A 17940-nucleotide genomic window follows, 5' to 3' on the forward strand; every position below is an offset into this window, starting at 1 on the left:
CCGTAAGACTAGTGGCAGAGTAATTCATTTTAAATGACAAATTGATGGTCATCTGTGAAAGTAATCACACATAAATATGCACATTAAAAAAATTGGTAGAAAAGCTTATGTCAAGAAAAAAAAAATTGGAACTTATTGGTACTCTCAAAATGTCAGGCCTGCAGCAAATGCAAATGTCCTGAAAAGATCTGAATCATATTTGGGGGTTGAAAAACCTATATTTCAAGAAAGGAACATAGTATGATGTAATTTATTTTATGTGCTGTTGTGTGTCGCTTGTGTGTAGCTTCATAAAATAGCCTAGTACAGTATGCAACAATACCACTGATGGCACAGATAAAAACACCTGCATTATGCGGTAACAATAATAACAAAAATAAATGAAGCAATACAAATGACACTGATAAGCCAGCAGAAAAGTGTTTTGCTATCCTAAAGCAACAACATGGTTGAGAAGTGCATTACAAATTCAGCAACCTAAGAATTGGTTTGTGTGACGCTGTGCCGGTTGCAAGCTACAGGTCACGCTATAAATCCGCTCCCATCTACTGTGACTGACTAATTCTTCAGATCTGTTACTGATGGTGATGGACACTGATTCAGCCATTTCAAATGATATGTTTCGCTCAAAGCAATAGCAGATTGAAATACTGTAGCTCAGAGGACAATCTGAAATGGATAATGAATCACACTGTTATACAATGACTCGACTGTGCCTGAGCCCTGTGATCTTTCTGCTCACTGTATAGCATCAGATTATTATTTACTGTAAATTTCATCTTTTATTTTCATTGTTTCATACCATAAATTGGTTACCCTGTGTTGTACTAAGAAGGCATTAAAGCAGTTTATTTTTATGTTTTTCTAAAAAATTAATAAACCTTCTCCAAACCAAATTTAATGTACTTATATGCAGTTTTTGTGAGTCTAATAAAATCATTAAAACATAAATAAATGAGAAATTCCAATTGAATTAGGTCTGCAGCATGAAAAATTTTTAGTATTTAAAAGTTGCTTTGGGGCAGTTTGTATGTTTTGTCAATATTCTTAACCCATTTTGAAATAATTTTCAGTAAGTGTGCTGAGTTCCTCTGAGATATACAGGAACTATTTAAAATATTCCTACTTACAGTTAGTTTAGCCTATGATGTGAAAGTGCATGATAAATCACGTTTAACTAATATCTTCATGTTGCCTATTTGAGTAATCCATATGAGTCTATTACAGGCCAGGAGGGTAATCACTGCAGAAATCATTGCAGTGTTAAACAAGTACCACTAGTCGGCAGAAACACTTCTCTTAAGTCTTTCAACACATTTTAATATATTGCTGATGTTCAGGCAAACCTAAAAGGGGAGATGAGAAGGAAGAGCTTATATAAAGCAATTCATGTCAAAATATGCCAGAAAAAAATGTAAAAGGTGCTATATTATCAATGTAAAGCCTCAAACTGGATCATTTACCTCAGACTTTGTTTTATATAGTGGATATAACTTTACTGAATGCACAAGGTTTTATTCACAGAAGACATCAGACATTGAAATAAAAGGTGAAAAAGTAGAGGTGAGGGGAAATTCATAAAGCAGCTGAATGAAAACAGCAAAACACTAAATTATCCAGCCTTAGTTCAAGCATGCTGTGGAATGCCACATTGCCATCTCGAATGTTTATGTGTTATGGCCATACTTTCAATAACTAATTTTGCTCAGAGCAACACTGGTGCAATGTAACTGTCAGTGCTTCAAATCAAGTGAATGAACTACATATTATCCTAACTATGGCTTCAATAATGATGGAATACACCCAAGCAACATTTTCTTTAAACCTGAGCAAATTAGAGTCAATTCAGTAAAAGAGACACCACATATTTTATTTCACTCTGAAATAAAGACTGAATTTACCTAATATTTCTGTTTAATAGTGCCTTACAACACAGTTCAAAAGTTTGGAGTAAGTTTTTATTTTATTTTATTTTTTAAAGAAATTAATTCTTTAATTCAGGATGCATTAAACTGATCAAAGTAACAGTAAAGACATTTATAATATTGCTAACGATTTAATATTTCAAATAAACGCTGTTCTTTTGAGCTTTGTATTTTTTATTTATATTTCTCTTAGTTCCAATGAAAGGAACTCTTAATACTTAGCATACCAAGACATTTTGGACAATTTCATGCTGCCAACTTTGTGGGAACAGTTTGGGGATGGCCCCAACCGCGCACCAGTGCATAAAGCAAGGTCCATAAAGACATATATGAATGAGTTTGGTGTGGAGGAACTTGACTGGTCTGCACAGAGTCCTGACCTCAACCTGACAGAACAGCTTTGGGATGAATTAAAGCAGAGATTGGGAGCCAGGCTTTCTCGTCCAACATCATTGCCTGACCTCACAAATGCTCTTCTATAGAAGAATTGTCAACAATTCCCATAAACACACTCCTAAACCTTGTGGAAATCCTTCCCAGAAGAGTTGTAAGCTGCAAAGGGTGGGCCAGCTCCATATGAAACCCTACGGATTAAGAATGGGATGCCATTAAAGTTCATGTGCATGTAAAGGCAGACATCCCTAAAACCTTTGGCAATATAGTGTATATTACAATAGAAATCAGTAAATATATTTCTCTATGTTACGGTTTAAAATGTATTTTTGAACAAAAATAGCAGCATTGGTAAGCACTGATGACATGATGCAAATACATTGGTATCTGGTATCCAGCCCATGTCATACAAAAGGGGTACATTTTGAATGGTTAGTTTCGGTGGTTCCTTGTGTGACCTGATGATATTCACCTGCATGGAAAATTAAAATCTTCAACAAGCTTTCCATACTTCCATTGATCCACACTGGATGAAAACTATCATCATCAGAGAACTGATGTCCATGTAACTACAGCCTCATGGTGTTTGGAAAGGAACCCCATGTCCTCAGATGCCTGACTTTATAGTCAGCTTTAATGGAGCTCAGAGAAATGCCATCCGGCAGACAAGCAGGTTTACTTGAATAGATGGTCCATTTAAGGGTTATGCTGGGTTACGACACGACTAACAAACACCACATATCCTCTCAACACCCACAAGTTATATTAATATGGTATACCCTGCTGACCTGCTTACGATAGTGGTGCTGTTCCTGTACTGAGCTTGAAAAACGTAAGAGGGATTTCTATCATGTATTTCAGCAGAAGAAGGGAGTTTTAGTTCAGTTTTGGAAAATGTGATGTGCTTGTGTGCCTATTTGTGGCCCTGCTATAATTAGCCTTCATGGCCACGCAAGCTGCAGACTGATTGGAAACAGCAGAGTCTTATGCCCCCGTGCACCACCCCAGGAGTCCAACAGCACTAAAAAGAAAACACTGAGCTTGTAGAATGCACCCCTGAGTGTCAAAGTAAAGACAAAAACCAGGGAGAAATCTATTGCTGGGATGCTGGCTGGGATGACAGAAGATTTTTGCTGGAACCGTTAACTTTCGAAGTTTGGGAAAACAAACTCTTTTGCGGTTTAATGTAGACTGGCTTTAAGAATGTTGGATACAAGCAGCTGACTTTGTGAATGCATGCGGAGCCTTACAGATTAAGAAGATGAGTTCCAGAAGGCTGATGAACCGTTCACTCTCGAGTGATGGAAGGTCTTACTACAGTGCCAGCGATATCACCTCTGAGAATAGAAGGTCTGGCGGTAGGAGCTACCTGAGCAGTGTCCGATCTGAAAGCAGGTACAGGTTTCTGATCCCTGACGTAAAATCAGTGCCCTTATGTAAAGCATTTAACTCTGGTTATTACAGAAGGTCTGTAAAATGCTGATTAAATGACTTTCAAAAGCATGTATAAGTGATCGTTAAATTGAATTGTCAAATAGAATTGTGATAAATAATTTGCTTAAACAACAATTTAGATATATAGGTCTAAATAAACAGCACATAAATAATGCAAAAATTAAAGCCATAAGCTTCCTAAAAGATGGTTATAATTCTAAATATTCAAATGATACAAAAAAATGTGTAAGCCATAAAGGTTGATTTAGAGATTATGTTTCCTTACAAAGAGAGTTTTATTATATTTTATTTCCTTACTTTACTGCCAATAGTTCAAGCCTTGTGTGAAGGTCATAGGGTTATAAATAAGTAGTGCGTATGGCCACCCTCAATAAATGCCTTTTAGTATTCACCAGTGTGCTATTTACCACAGTTATCAAATATGATTTGTCAAAAACATAACCTTTAAACATTATTAAAGCTTTAGTATGTATGCCAAATAAATTTGACATGCATTATATTCCTAAAGTACAGAAATTGCTATACTTAAATACAAATAGACCTGAATGCTAGAGTTTCTGTGTGATTCATCACTAAATCAAACTTGTGTGCATGGCTGATTCTTGTGCTTGCTTCATCTCTGCTTAGCTACGTCGGCCATAGATTCTCTCAGTTCAAGCCATCCAGGTAAAAAGATAACTGTTATCCAGAACAAACTAACAAACTAACAAATTTCTCAGCAGGTATGATTTATGGGTGTTTGAGTCACTTTTATCCCCGTGAACATTTAGAAAATAGTCTCTTAAAACACACTTTCACTCTCTCAATAGATGGTTTAATTTTGTCCACTAACAATGTCCAACATACATCCACAGGAGAATTCCATTTTTTTCCATTTGAATCATGAAAATTCCCACTGTAATTTCCATATCATCTTGATGATGCATTGTTTAACAATGTTGAAAATGTATACCCTATACTGTAAAAAAAATTGTGGTGGTTTTTGTTGGTTTAACTTAAAAAAGTAAGTAACCTGGTTGCCTTAAAATGTTGAGTTTATTGAAATAAAAAAAAATTAGTATATACAATGAAGGAAATTAGTTTAATAAATAGAAACTCAAAATATTTTTGTATCTGAACCACATAAAAAATTTGATAAATCATGAAAATAGCACAATTTGGCATGTTTCACTGTCATCAGAAATAAAACACAAATTATTACCCAATATGCTTACAAAATCTTTTAATAATATTTTAATAAAGTTTGTCGAATCTCAAAAAACATTCATTGCATTAACTCAAAATTTAAATTTCAATGAACTCAAAATTTTAAGGCAACCAGGTAACTTTTTTTCTAAATGATGTTTTACAGTGTATATGCAAATAATTTGAAGTGCAATAAAATATCCTGCTCATAATTTATTTTTCAAGCAAGATCCTTACTTTAATGTGTTTAGAGGGTTAGTTCACCCAAAAATGACAATTCTGTCATAAATTACTCACCCTTATGTCTTTCCAAACCCGTATGACTTTCATACATCTTCGAAACACAAATGAAAATATTTTTAATGAAATCAGAGCTCTCTGTCCCTCCATTGACAATAACCCAACTATTATTTTCAAGCCCCAGTCCCACGCTGCTGAAAGCAATGTTTAGAATGAATATGAAATGTCATTTCAGTAGACTAACAAAATAAACGCACAACCAAAATGACAGCGGTGAGAAGGCAGCAGTTAAGTATCTGATCATAGCGACGGGGCTATGTTTGCACCAGCTCTGCAATGCACCAGCATCTCGTCGACAGGTGATGTTATGGTAGTTTGATATATAAAGTAGGCTAGGCTATATTTGGGACTATATATAAATTTGGCTATGTGAGACTAGCTTGAATTTTTGCATGACACATTGATATTACAGAATGTCTCTTCTGGCATTGTCTTGACTCCTAACTGGTATTGAAACATATACACGTGTCACTAAGTGGATGAGACGCTCTCTGGATAAATAGCCCCATTAATATCACACACAAAAAACACAATATAACCATATTATCTACATTAACCAAATTAATAAATTGTGAAATTGTGATATATTCATACAACAAAAAAAACAAAGGTACTTTTAAAAGACGTAGATGTATACATCTAACAAAGTGTTAGTTATACAGTTCTAATACTATATTTATGTAAAATGTAATATTTTGTCTCATCTAGCCAATATAAATACTGTAAATCTTAATTTGAACGAATGAATGAGGCATTTAAAAAAGCACTTTCATATACTGTCCACCCAAAGTGCTTTACAACCATGTCAGGGGTCTCTCCTCAACCACCACCAGTGGGCAGCTCCACTTGGAAGATGCGCTCACCACACACCAGCTAGGTGGAGAGGAGAGCGGGTGCCAATTCAATGGATGGGGATTATTATGCTAACAATAATGGTGATAGTGATGTCAGTGCTGTGCTAATTATGATGCAAATGGTTTGTGCAAATTTAGCCTTGGATCAATTTTATATTTACCTCTATTTTAGGAGCACTCTCTGCAGTGTCATGGCTCAGTTAACTGAGGAGATACCGCCAACATTTGACTCCACCTTAAAATCCAAAGCTGTGTCTGAAGACACTAATGTCAAGTTCAACTGTGTGGTCTCAGGTATCCCATCAAAACCAAAGTGAATGCATTGTACAGTATAATGGAGCATTACTAAAGTTGTCCAAACTTTCTGTTCACCAGTTTCTGTTTTTGACCATCACATTTACAGGCCATCCAGTCCCCCAGGTGACATGGTACAAAGATGACATACAGCTGGACAGATACTGCAGCCTTCCCAAATATGAAATTTCACATGATGACAAGACACACACACTCCAAATATACAAGTATGCTCTTTTCTGAGAACACTTCTTTTGATTATTGTTTAGTCAACAATTACAGTGCTTATTTCTATCTTAGCTGTACTTTGGAGGATGCTGCAATTTACCAAGCATCAGCACAGAACAGTCGAGGCATTGTGTCATGTTCAGGTGTGTTGGAGGTCGGCACAATGAGCGAGTACATGATTCATCAAAATTACTTTGCAAAGCTTAGACTGCGAAACGAGAACCGTCGGCATGAGCAGGAGGAGCATCGCAATATAGGGAAAGAGAATGTCCCAGCAGCCTTTGAGCCTGACAGGATAAGCAGTCCTGAAAGAGCCCAGAGGAAACGCAGGTCCATGGATACCAGGGGCGCCGGCAGCCCTTCAGAGGAGAACGCTGTGGAGGTGGATGCTCTCTGTCAAACACCTCCAGTGGAGGACAGACTAGCTGCTCCTGTTCAAGTGTCAGCAGCAGCACCTTTTCATGGCATCTCAAACTCTGAAATGATCGCAAACAAAGACAAAGACAGTGAGGGGCTAATGAATGTCCATGATACTGTGCATAATGCCTCCAGCAAACAGACCAATGAGCATTATGTCAAGAAGAAGCTTAAAATCTCAACAGCTGCAACAGAGAAAAGCAAAGAAAAGAATGAGAGAGTGACTTCCAGTGAGAAGATGGAGGTACAGAACACAATCGCTCAGATCGCCCCAGTGACTGAATCTAGAAGCAAAATGGACATAATAGACAGACAGAAAAGTGAAAAACAGCCAGTGAGAGTAAACAAAAGTGCCTTAGAAGATTCAAAGAGAGCTAAAGGTGTACAGATCACCACAGTAACTGAATCTAGAAAGAAAATGGACACAGCAGACACAAAAATGAATGAAAGGCAGCCAGTAAAATACAACAAAAGTGTATCAGAAGAATCAAAGAGAGCTAAAGGTGTTCATGTCACCACAGAGACTGAATCTAGAAAGAAAATTGATACAACAGACACAAAAATGATTGAAAAGCAGCCAGTAAAATTCAACAAAAGTGTCCCAGAAGAATCAAAGAGAGCTAAAGGTGCTCAGCTCGCCTCAGTGATTGAATCTAGACACAAAATGGACATAACAGACACAAAAATGAATGAAAAACAGTCAGTGAATGTGAACAAAATTCCCTCCAATGAATTAAAGAGAGCTCAAGGTGTTCAGGTCACCACAGTGACTAAATCTAGAAACAAAATGGACATAACAGACACAACAATGAATGAAATGCAGTCAGTAAAAGTAAATAAAAGGGACTCTGAAGAATCAAAGAGAGCTCAAGGTGCTCAGATCGCTTCAATGACTGAATCTAGAAAGAAAATGGACTTAACAGACACAAAAACAGATGAAAAACAGTCAGTAACAGTAAACAAAGGTGCTGCCGAAGAATCAAAGAGAGATCAAGGTGCTCAGATCGCTTCAATGACTGAATCTAGAAAGAAAATGGACTTAACAGACACAAAAACAGATGAAAAACAGTCAGTAACAGTAAACAAAGGTGCTGCCGAAGAATCAAAGAGAGATCAAGGTGCTCAGATCACTTCAATGACTGAATCTAGAAAGAAAATGGACTTAACAGACACAAAAACAAATGAAAAACAGTCAGTAACAGTAAACAGAGGTGCTGTCAAAGAAACAAAGAGAGATCAAGGTGCTCAGATCGCTTCAATGACTGAATCTAGAAAGAAAATGGACTTAACAGACACAAAAACAGATGAAAAACAGTCAGTAACAGTAAACAAAGGTGCTGCAGAAGAATCAAAGAGAGATCAAGGTGCTCAGATCGCCTCAGTGACTAAATCCAGAAGCAAAATGGACATAACAGACACACAAATAAATGAAAAGCAGTCAGTAAAAGTAAACAAAGGTGTCTCAGAAAAAACAAAGACAGCTCAAGGTGCTCAGATCGCCTCTGTGACTGAATCTAGAAAGAAAATGGACATAACAGACACAAGAAAGTCCGAAAAACAGTCCGAGAATGCAAAGGAAAGTCCCTCAGAATCAAAGAGAGCTCAAAAGCCCATTGCAACCCAGAAACGACCAGCATTGAAGGTTTCCCTGACAACCCAGACAAACAAGGTGGTCGAAAACAAAAAGCTAACAGAAAAAGGGACATCTGACAATGGGACATCAAACCTTCAACTTCAAGTTCTAGATACTATCCAGAACTGTAATCCAAGATTTGTAGACAACAAACTCATGGATTTTGATGACCACGGTAATAGAAATCCAGTAGGTACATGTGTGAGGATCTTGTCTCATTCTTGTGGCGGGAATGACGTCAATGTGGACACAGGGGAGAGGAATGCATCTGCATGCTCTCCTAGGGGCTTGGTGAGTGTTTCCTCATGCTCTGACTGTGACTTCATGCGAGTGTAATGTTCCCAGTGGTAGTGAGACCAGTAACCCCCCTCAGCCACAATCATAAACTATAAATAGAGCCCCAGGCATGACTTTGATGATGTGACAAGACCCATCTTAAATGACACACAAGTAGGGTCACAGACAATAATAATATTGCCATTACGCACATTGTGGCTCCAGGACACACAGAAGTATAGAGATCCTGAGATCCATCAGATGTGTTTGCTGTCTCAAATCACCTGTTGCTACACTGGGTCTTAAAAGTAGATACAAAATACAACTTTACTGTGTAAGCCGTAAGTGCTGTGGAAAGACCAGCTGCTCTCCTTTTAATATCCCACATTCCCCTCTGATCTCATAAAGCCTTAAAATACTCTCTAAATATGGCCAGTACAACAGCTTCCCCAAGGCAATAGATGCTAAATAAGAAGCAAAGATAGACCTAGTCAACTAAAAACAGGTGGCTTCTCATTCTAAGTTGTAATCATATAATTAGGGCGTTCATCTTAAATATTGAGTTCTGTCAAATTTAAATCCATTCACGTTCTTACTCTGTTTTTTCTCTTATCCTAGCTAAATGAGAGATAATCAAGTGCTAATATTACAGAGGTTCAGCTAATATAATGCTCTGTTGATTTTAGATTAAGGACTCAAGTGCTAAGAGGGAGAATCTCCCGCCAGATTTACAGTGGTCAGGGCCACATGCATTAGTACAGAGCAACATAACCAGTTATATATGGTTTAATTCTGTTGTATAAGTAAATTAGCTTTCCATAAAATAAATGTCTGATATATATATATATATATATATATATATATATATATATATATATATATATATATATATATATATATATATATATATATATATATATATATATATATAATTATTTATTTATTTATTTATTTATTTATTTATTTATTTTATTATTATTATTTTTTTCATTTTTTCATATACTTATACTCAAAAGTTATTAATAATTAATAAGAAATTAATAATTATTTTACTCCACAAGGATGCATGAAATCGGCCAAGCGTGACAGTAAAGATTTATATGTCAAATTAATTTCTATTTATTAAATAATCCTGAAAATTTTCAAATTTAAAAATGTATCCTAAAAAATATTTAAAAAAGCACAACTATTTTCAATATTTATACACAATCTGAAATGAGCACCAAATCAGCACATTAGTATGATTTCTAAAGAATGATGTGACACTGAAGACTGGATGCTGAAAATTCAGCTTTGCCATCACATTTTTTATTTTATTTTATTAAAATAAAACATATTTCACAATATTACTGTATTTTTATCAAATAAATTGATAGTCTTGGTGAACATAAGAGACCGACTCAAAAAGTGTAGTGTCCAATAAAAATCAGTGGGTTCCAAACCAAGACTTTCATTGCATGAAAAAAAAAGTTTCACAGAAGAAAGAAAAGTTACACAGGTTAGGAACAACATAAAGGTGGGTCTATTATTTTTTGCTTTTCGTCTAATGATCTCTTTAAGGCTTCTGAAAATAAATATGATTCTATGATTTCAGGCTGCAGACGATACTGACACTGATTCCACAGAGCCACTGATTCATAAAGATATTCCTCCTTTTCATAAGGAAGTGGCCCAAAAGCTAAAGGAGAAATCCCCATTGATGCGTGAGGTCACTGCGAGTGTTACGGACACACTCAGTTCCTGCCCCCTTGCATCACAAGGACAGAAATTGAGAGCAGGTGACCAGGCTGTGGCATCAACAAAGTGCAGTACACTTGTCCCTGGGCCTCAAAACACCCAGCCAAGTGAGAAAATCTCCTCAGGTCATGTTTCACACATGCCTCATGATGGCCAAGTTACAGCTATGAGTTCCTCATTAGGAGATGACACGTTAACCAGAGTGTGTGAGAAGGATGGCAAATCTGAAAACCAACTCGTCAAAGAGTCTGACAAACCTCAGGATGAAACAAAACCTGCATCCACGTCTTTGACCAGTATGGAAGAAAATGAGATGACAAACATAAATACAAGTACAAATGTACACACACAGAACAGCATTTCAAAAGAAAAATCAACGGCAAACTCAAAGCATTCAACAAATCATGCAATTGTCTCAGAGTTTGTACAAAGTTGCACGTTAAACTCCAATGTAGTGCAAACACAAACCATGAAAAGCTCCTGTGTTTCTAAAGCTGAAATGAAACATACTAAGGCCAGTGAGTGTCAGAGCTCTTCTCTAGTAGCTACAGACAATGTTACTAAAATGGACACACCAGAACAATCTCAAGTTACCACATCTGAAGTGCTTGTATCGACTCATCACAAGATGCAAAATTACTCTGCAAAAAATGGCAATGATCATTCTGGCCCCTCTACATTCCTCTCCCAACACTCAAAGGCTTTACCCTCAGCATTTACCATTCCTACAATATATATTACAGATGTGGACAGCACATTTCAAAATAGTACAGATGAAATAGAACACACTGTACGCAAGAGTAATAAATCAGATAGTGTTAAAATCAGAACGGAAGCAAATGCAGTAACCTCTAATGTGACAAAGAGCAACACTGTCAGTCAAACAGGTACACTTATTCATTCTGATCGCACAGACACCACAAACAAAACCACAGCCATTTTGGAATCTGAAGGTCTGCGTGATGAGAAGTTTGATCTTGCCCTGCGTTCACAAACTTCTGAAGTCAACGAGCCTGATCAACAGCAACTAAGTCAAGAAAACCTGATTCAAGGACCTGAATCATCCAGTCATTGTTCCACTGAGAATGTCACAGCAGGTTTTATTAGACTATCAGAGGTTACCGATGCTGACATTCGTCTTCCAAAAACAGATCTTAATTTGAAAACTGATTCTGATTCCTTCATAAAACAATTGAAATCGGCTGCATTGGACCTTGAGGTGTCAAATCAAAATTCCACCAGAGCCATGTTCAATGCTGCAACTCACATAAACTCCAAAGACGATGATAAATATGGGGAGGAAGACAAGTCTGCAGTGATACACCCTGGTGTCTGTAAGGTAACAATCCCACTGAAGAACACAGACCATCAGGATAACTCTACTGGTACCCCGAGTGAACTTGCCACCAGGACAAATCAAAAGACTACAATCCCCAGCACTAAAACAGGGAAGAGTGAAATAGGAATGACCGTATGTCTTGAAGAAGCAAATAGGGATGCATATCAGGAGGACAAATTATCTTTGAAAACACAACCTGAATCTCCGTTACGATCAGTCAGTAACTCAACATTGAAGACATCATTAGAAACGCACTCCCCTCGTCTCACCCGGAGGAGTGTCCCAGCTGACCTCCCCAAGCCTGCAGGAAATGAGAACACTAAGCCCAAATCAACAGAGAAAGACAAAGAAAACCAGTTCAAAGGTAAAGCTATCAAGGAATGGACACTGAACACACAATTACAGCAGTTTTTTTTTCCAATTAATAGTGTAGACAAGGGGTTCACAATGGACAAAATATGTGATGGTGTGTTTGACCATAAAACAATGGCGCATGTCATCAAATACAGTAGCTTTTTCTACAGCTACATTCATACATTTGGGCACACATTTATGCAAATCTACAATGCATGTTATGCATACCCTGGGAATCAAACTCATGGGCTTTTTGGTACTAAAGGCCGTTGCTCACTTTGCCTTTGGAATCTGTGTATCTAACCATTTTGGCACTTTGTTACGTTTACTTTCCTCTCTCTCCTTCTTTGCAGTTCCACAGGTTATTCGTAAAATTCGACCAGAGATGTTTGACGCCTCTGGACATCTGAAACTCTGGTGTCAGTTTTTCAACATAGTAAGTGACTCGACAATAAGGTGGTACAAGAATGAGGTGGAGATTGCAGAGATAAAGAGAAGGTATGCACACCTAGAGTTTTACAGACCCCTAGTGTAATCCAGTGCTTCAGGCAATGGTGTCATATGACAATGTACAATATACAACATTATGTATATTATTATTATTATGATTATTATATTATTATAGGCTTAGCTGAGTGGACCAACATACGCTGCCGCCTGCTGGTATATTGTTTTGTTCTTTGTTTTAGTGCCGGAGACGAGACTCAGGTGTGCTTGGCTATTATACGGATGTCAAAAAGAGACTGTGGTGTTTATAGATGCACAATTACCAATGATTATGGCAAAGATTCCACAGAGTATCTTCTCAGTGCAGAGTGTAAGTCCCATTCTTGACTTTCTAAAATCCCCCTTTTAAATTACCTATATGTTAAAATTCTAATTATAACTTTGTTTTCTGTTGTCTGTTACCTCTGTTGACAGTTATTTCCAATATGTTTCTGTGTGAAGAGCTCCAGGAAGGTAGAAAAAAATCAGCTGTATAGTTTTTTTAGTCTTTTGTTGACCCCCTCAGTATGCATATAAATCTCTCTGTCCCTTTTACCATTTCTCTCTCTCTCTCTCTCTCTCTCTCTCTCTCTCTCTCTCTCTCTCTCTCTCTCTCTCTCTCTCTCTCTCTCTCTCTCTCTCTCTCTCTCTCTCATATATATAGTTGGTGAGGAGATTGAGATGACTCCTCTGATCTTTAGTAAAGGTCTTGCTGACGCAGGCTGCTGGGGCTCAAAGTTCTACGGCCGTGTCACAACAGAAGAAGCTCAGGTCGGAATGGGATGTGAGCACAAAACCAGACGGCTGAAAGTGATCTACGGGTTAGATCCTGTGTTTGAGTCGGGCAGCTCATGTTTTATGAAAATGCGCAGCCCTATTGCATACGAGAGCAGAGAGGAGACTGTTTTGGCTGAAAGGAATCTCCAAATCACAAAACAGGTGACAGCTCTTTTAAGTTTTTGAAATATCCAGGTAAATGTGTACAATGTCTCAACTGTATATTGTGACACTTTTATCCCCTACAATATTTAGAATTTCTTCCAAAAGTTCCTCATTGATAGGACTGTACATTTCTAATTTATAGGAATGTAGAATTCAGAACATGGCCAGAGAGTACTTCAAGATCTTTGCTGCAGAGACGAGAATGATAGAGAGCTTTGGTGCAGCACTGGAGTAAGTGAGGTTTTTTCTCTATCAAGCTCTGCTCAGAGGATGTGATTTCATTACATCGTTTTATTACAGGCCAAAGAGCATATAAGGAGTTGTGTTTTCACTGTGACTATATTTTTCAGGGTAATCCCTCTATACTTCATGTACTGGCCAGCAAGCAGTATTCCTTATGCAACAGTGGAGGCAGAGCTTAAGGGTGTCTATATACGGTATTGTGGATTGGATCGTAATGGGTCACTGGTATTAAATGAGAAGTTAGAGGTGGGACAAAAATGTTCTTCTCTTCAGCACTGGATCCACCAGTGGACCAATGGAAATGTGCTGTTCTCCAGACTTGATGGTAAATTAGAGAAAATGTATCTGAAAAAAATGATTCTGCATGTCTTTGCACTATAGTTCAAATTATAACTTTGATAATATTTTTGTGTGTGTGTGTGTGTGTTTTTGTTTTGTTTGTTTTTGCAGGAGTTGATACAATACTGACAAATATCGGAATAGCAATCAGGTCAAAGGGGTGGGTACCTGTTCACAATTCATTCAGGTTTTCTGATAGTAACATTTATTTTCAGCAAGGATGCATTAAAGCGTTACTTCAGTAATTTAGCATCAAGCTTTGTATTTAAACTGGGTCATTAATGTAGTAGAAATGGGAAATTATTTTTGAATTTGGTACTTTCTAGACTGAGAAAAGACAGAAAATGTATTTTTGTCTTGAAAGACAACAACTCCCAGAATGCACTTGCTTCGCTGCCCTACAAGGCCACTCCCAAAGCCACCGTTACTGGATTACTGGATCACTCACTTTCCCATCACGTTCATTTTCATAAAATTAGTTCAGTTAGTTAGAGAACAGACACTACAATAAACCGAACCAGAGTCACGGCACAAATGCAGCAGAAGTCAGATTACATTCATCACCAGAGCTGAGGTAAGCGCGGCCGCGGCAGTCATTCACAGCACAGGTTCAGTCTGGCGCATTTTCAGTTCATGCCTTTGGAAGCTTAACTTTCATAGGAATTCATTTGAAAAGGTGAAACACTCACTTTGCTCCCCTGGCCGCTCCGTTTACATGAAATCCCACTGCTGCTTGAGCTAAGCACTGTGAGTGCGATCCCATCCCCATGCGCGTGTTGAAAACATGCGGAAATAGCTCCCTCTACAATGATGCAAAATTACGATATTTGACATATAAAGCCTTATGCTCTTAAGCTGATCAAAACCAAGAGCAAAGGCTTTTATATCGTCACAAAAAAAAAGAACGATTTTTCACATGATTGCTATTTTTTGTGTGTTTTATTTGTCATAGATTCATGAAAAATGTGTGAATCACAGTTCCCACAAAAATATTTAGCAGCACATTTATCTGTGATAATAATAAGAAATGTTTAATGAGAATCAGATCAGCATTTTAGAATGATTTCTGAATGATCATGTGACACTGAAGACTGGAGTAATGATGCTGAAAATCCAGTTTTGGCATCACAGGAATAAATTACATTTTAATATATATATATTTTGATTTTGATCAAAAAAATGCAGCCTTGGTGAGCAAAAGAAACTTATTTCAAAAACATTAAAAACCCTACCAAGCCTAAACTTTTGAATGGTATTGTATGTGATTTATTGGTTTAAACATTATAAATTAAGTTAAAGGGCTATGATAATCACTAATTTCTTGACGCATACTTGTTTTTTTCCCCCTGATGCAGGTATCAGGGGTTTCCCTGTGAAGCTAATCCGAAGGTTTTCGAGCAGTTTCATATTCAGCATCAGTGTAATTACTTCTGTGGTCTTTTAAACCTCAGACCTCTCAAAGCCCCAGAGACACTTCAGACTCCAACCAAACCCAAAGGCTCAAGCAGCCCACTACTACAACGAAAAACAGCTTCCAGCTCCTCCAGTCCCCAAACCTCACGCAAGGCCACAAAGAGCCCCAACGTATCCCGCAAGCTGAACCCTCAAACCTCAACCTAACTCGAAATAAAGGTGTTTAAAGTAGTCCATACAGAGGTAAAACTAAAGGGAAAAAAGCAGATGCAGTCTGTTATTGATCTGAAAGGTCACCTACTGATCTGCAGTTAAGATGCAGCTGCACTGCAAGTAAAAAACATTCTTTTGCTAAATGCAACATTTTCAATGAAATATGTAAACTCAGAAACAAAATCTAATCTTCTGATGCAGTGGTCCTTACAGAATCTGTTTTATATTCCTTAGAGGTTTTTGAAAGGGCATTGTATCACATATGTGAAAATGAAGAGAAGCTGTGGGACTACAAAATTGTATTACCTCTTTGTTAATAGGAAATACAGTGATGTTGGCTGACTAGCTGTTTGTAAATAATATTTTAAAAATATATACCTTGTGATATATTTGTATGAAATGAGAGAGAATTTACTTTTTTGCACAACAAAAACATTTCTATGAACAAAGACTATCTATGGCTGAATTGAGCTTGATACTAGAGGCATAATGGATACCCAGAATGCAACACTTTATAGTAATGTTCAGTTATAAGTCACTTATAGTTATTAGTTAATGATAAACTGATCATTTACAAAACATGACTATAAATTCCTAAATGATGCTATCATTCAGTATATAGTGATATGCTAACATTTTATTTATTTTGTTAATTTAGTTATAAGTAATTTATAATTTATTATTAGTTAATACATTCATAAATGATTAATAAGTGATATGCTATACCACCTATATCCGTATATAAGTGATGAATAGTTTATACTTTAGATTAGAGGATACAGAAAGTGTTGTAAACCACTTGTATGCATATGTAAAAAGGTGAGAAAGATCTACAAATGATTTGTTACACATTTACCAGTGATGAATGGGTTACACCAGATTAGGGGATGCAGAAAGCTTTGTAAATGATTTACACATCTGAACATTGCTCTGTGTACTGCAGTGTAAGTGCTGACTGGTGAGGGAATAGACTGTCTTGGAGTCTTTAACCGCTGTGCAGCTGATGTGGAAGGAGGAACTGGTTCACATGATCACTAGATCAAAGTATTTATTAAACCCACTGGAAGCCCCTGACTGTAAGCCATTTATTAATGTTTATCCCCTTGAAAACAAATAAATTACTCTTCTTAAAAAATGCTGTTTTATCATCCTGTATGTTTATGGTTTTGAACACAGACTAGTTTATACTGATCATTAACTAATGGTCTGTTCATAATTTGTTCCGGATTAACCATTGTTTATTGAGATGATACTGAAACAAGTTTGACATAAATACTTTAAAGATTTTTAAGTGATACATAGTGTGTCATCTAATAACTCATCAACCATCTTGATCTGTTTGATTTATTTTATGATTTACACTTTTTCATGATAACTTACAACACAATCGTTAGCATACCGCTTATTAACAAGTCATATTTATATAGTCATGCTTTGTAAAACATTAACTAATAATTAATAACTTGTTATTTCATCATTAACTAATAATAAATAACTGACATAACTAAATGTATAAAATTTTAGCATATAGCCTATTAATAATTTATGAACATATAGTCATGTTTTAAAAATGATACGTTCATTATTAACTAATAACTTATAAGTGATTTATAACTGAACATTATTATAAAGTGTTACCGGAATTTTTTTTTTAAACTACAAGCCAGGTAATTTTTCTTATAGAAGATGCAGGTTATCTGTAATTATGCATTTGACTTATATGAAAAGGGAAAAGAATCCATGCAAAGAGTAAGTCTCATTACACTGTAAACATTTTTTGTTGGTTTTTGTTGGTTTAACTTAAAAAAGTAAGTAACCTGGTTGCCTTAAAAATTTGAGTTGATACAATTAAGGAAATTTGTTTTATAAATATAAACTCAAAATATTATTGTATCTAATCCACATAAAAAAATT

The 17940-nt window shown here is 36.5% G+C and overlaps 1 protein-coding gene across 3 annotated transcripts; it reads left to right on the plus strand.

Moving 5' to 3' along the window:
- Nucleotides 1-3329: 3329 nt before the first annotated feature.
- On the plus strand, nucleotides 3330-17288 carry alpk3b (alpha-kinase 3b). 3 transcript variants are annotated; one of them, XM_067441898.1, is made up of 14 exons: nucleotides 3330-3713; nucleotides 4401-4439; nucleotides 6285-6406; nucleotides 6516-6633; nucleotides 6707-8975; nucleotides 10555-12400; nucleotides 12744-12888; nucleotides 13080-13207; nucleotides 13312-13350; nucleotides 13541-13815; nucleotides 13961-14049; nucleotides 14169-14386; nucleotides 14512-14560; nucleotides 15756-17288. In XM_067441898.1, the coding sequence occupies exons 1-14, from the start codon at nucleotides 3580-3582 to the stop codon at nucleotides 16018-16020; spliced, it is 5736 nt and encodes a 1911-aa protein (XP_067297999.1). In that variant the 5' UTR covers nucleotides 3330-3579; the 3' UTR covers nucleotides 16021-17288. The 3 variants fall into 3 exon arrangements, with proteins under 3 accessions (XP_067297999.1, XP_067298009.1, XP_067298018.1); XM_067441908.1 differs by lacking the exon at nucleotides 4401-4439; XM_067441917.1 differs by lacking the exons at nucleotides 13312-13350; nucleotides 13541-13815; nucleotides 13961-14049; ... (1 more) ...; nucleotides 14512-14560; nucleotides 15756-17288 and having other exon boundaries at nucleotides 12744-13174.
- Nucleotides 17289-17940: the final 652 nt, after the last annotated feature.

This window comes from Pseudorasbora parva, chromosome 1 (assembly GCF_024679245.1).
Source record: "Pseudorasbora parva isolate DD20220531a chromosome 1, ASM2467924v1, whole genome shotgun sequence".
Taxonomy (NCBI): Eukaryota; Metazoa; Chordata; class Actinopteri; order Cypriniformes; family Gobionidae; genus Pseudorasbora; species Pseudorasbora parva.

Coding starts and splice junctions, on each gene's coding strand:
- alpk3b (XM_067441898.1), top strand. CDS start 3,580: ATGAGTTCCAGAAGGCTGATGAACCGTTCACTCTCGAGTGATGGAAGG. Junction 4,440..6,284: donor TCTCAGTTCAAGCCATCCAG/GTAAAAAGATAA, acceptor CCTCTATTTTAG/GAGCACTCTCTGCAGTGTCA. Junction 14,387..14,511: donor GCTGTTCTCCAGACTTGATG/GTAAATTAGAGA, acceptor TTGTTTTTGCAG/GAGTTGATACAATACTGACA.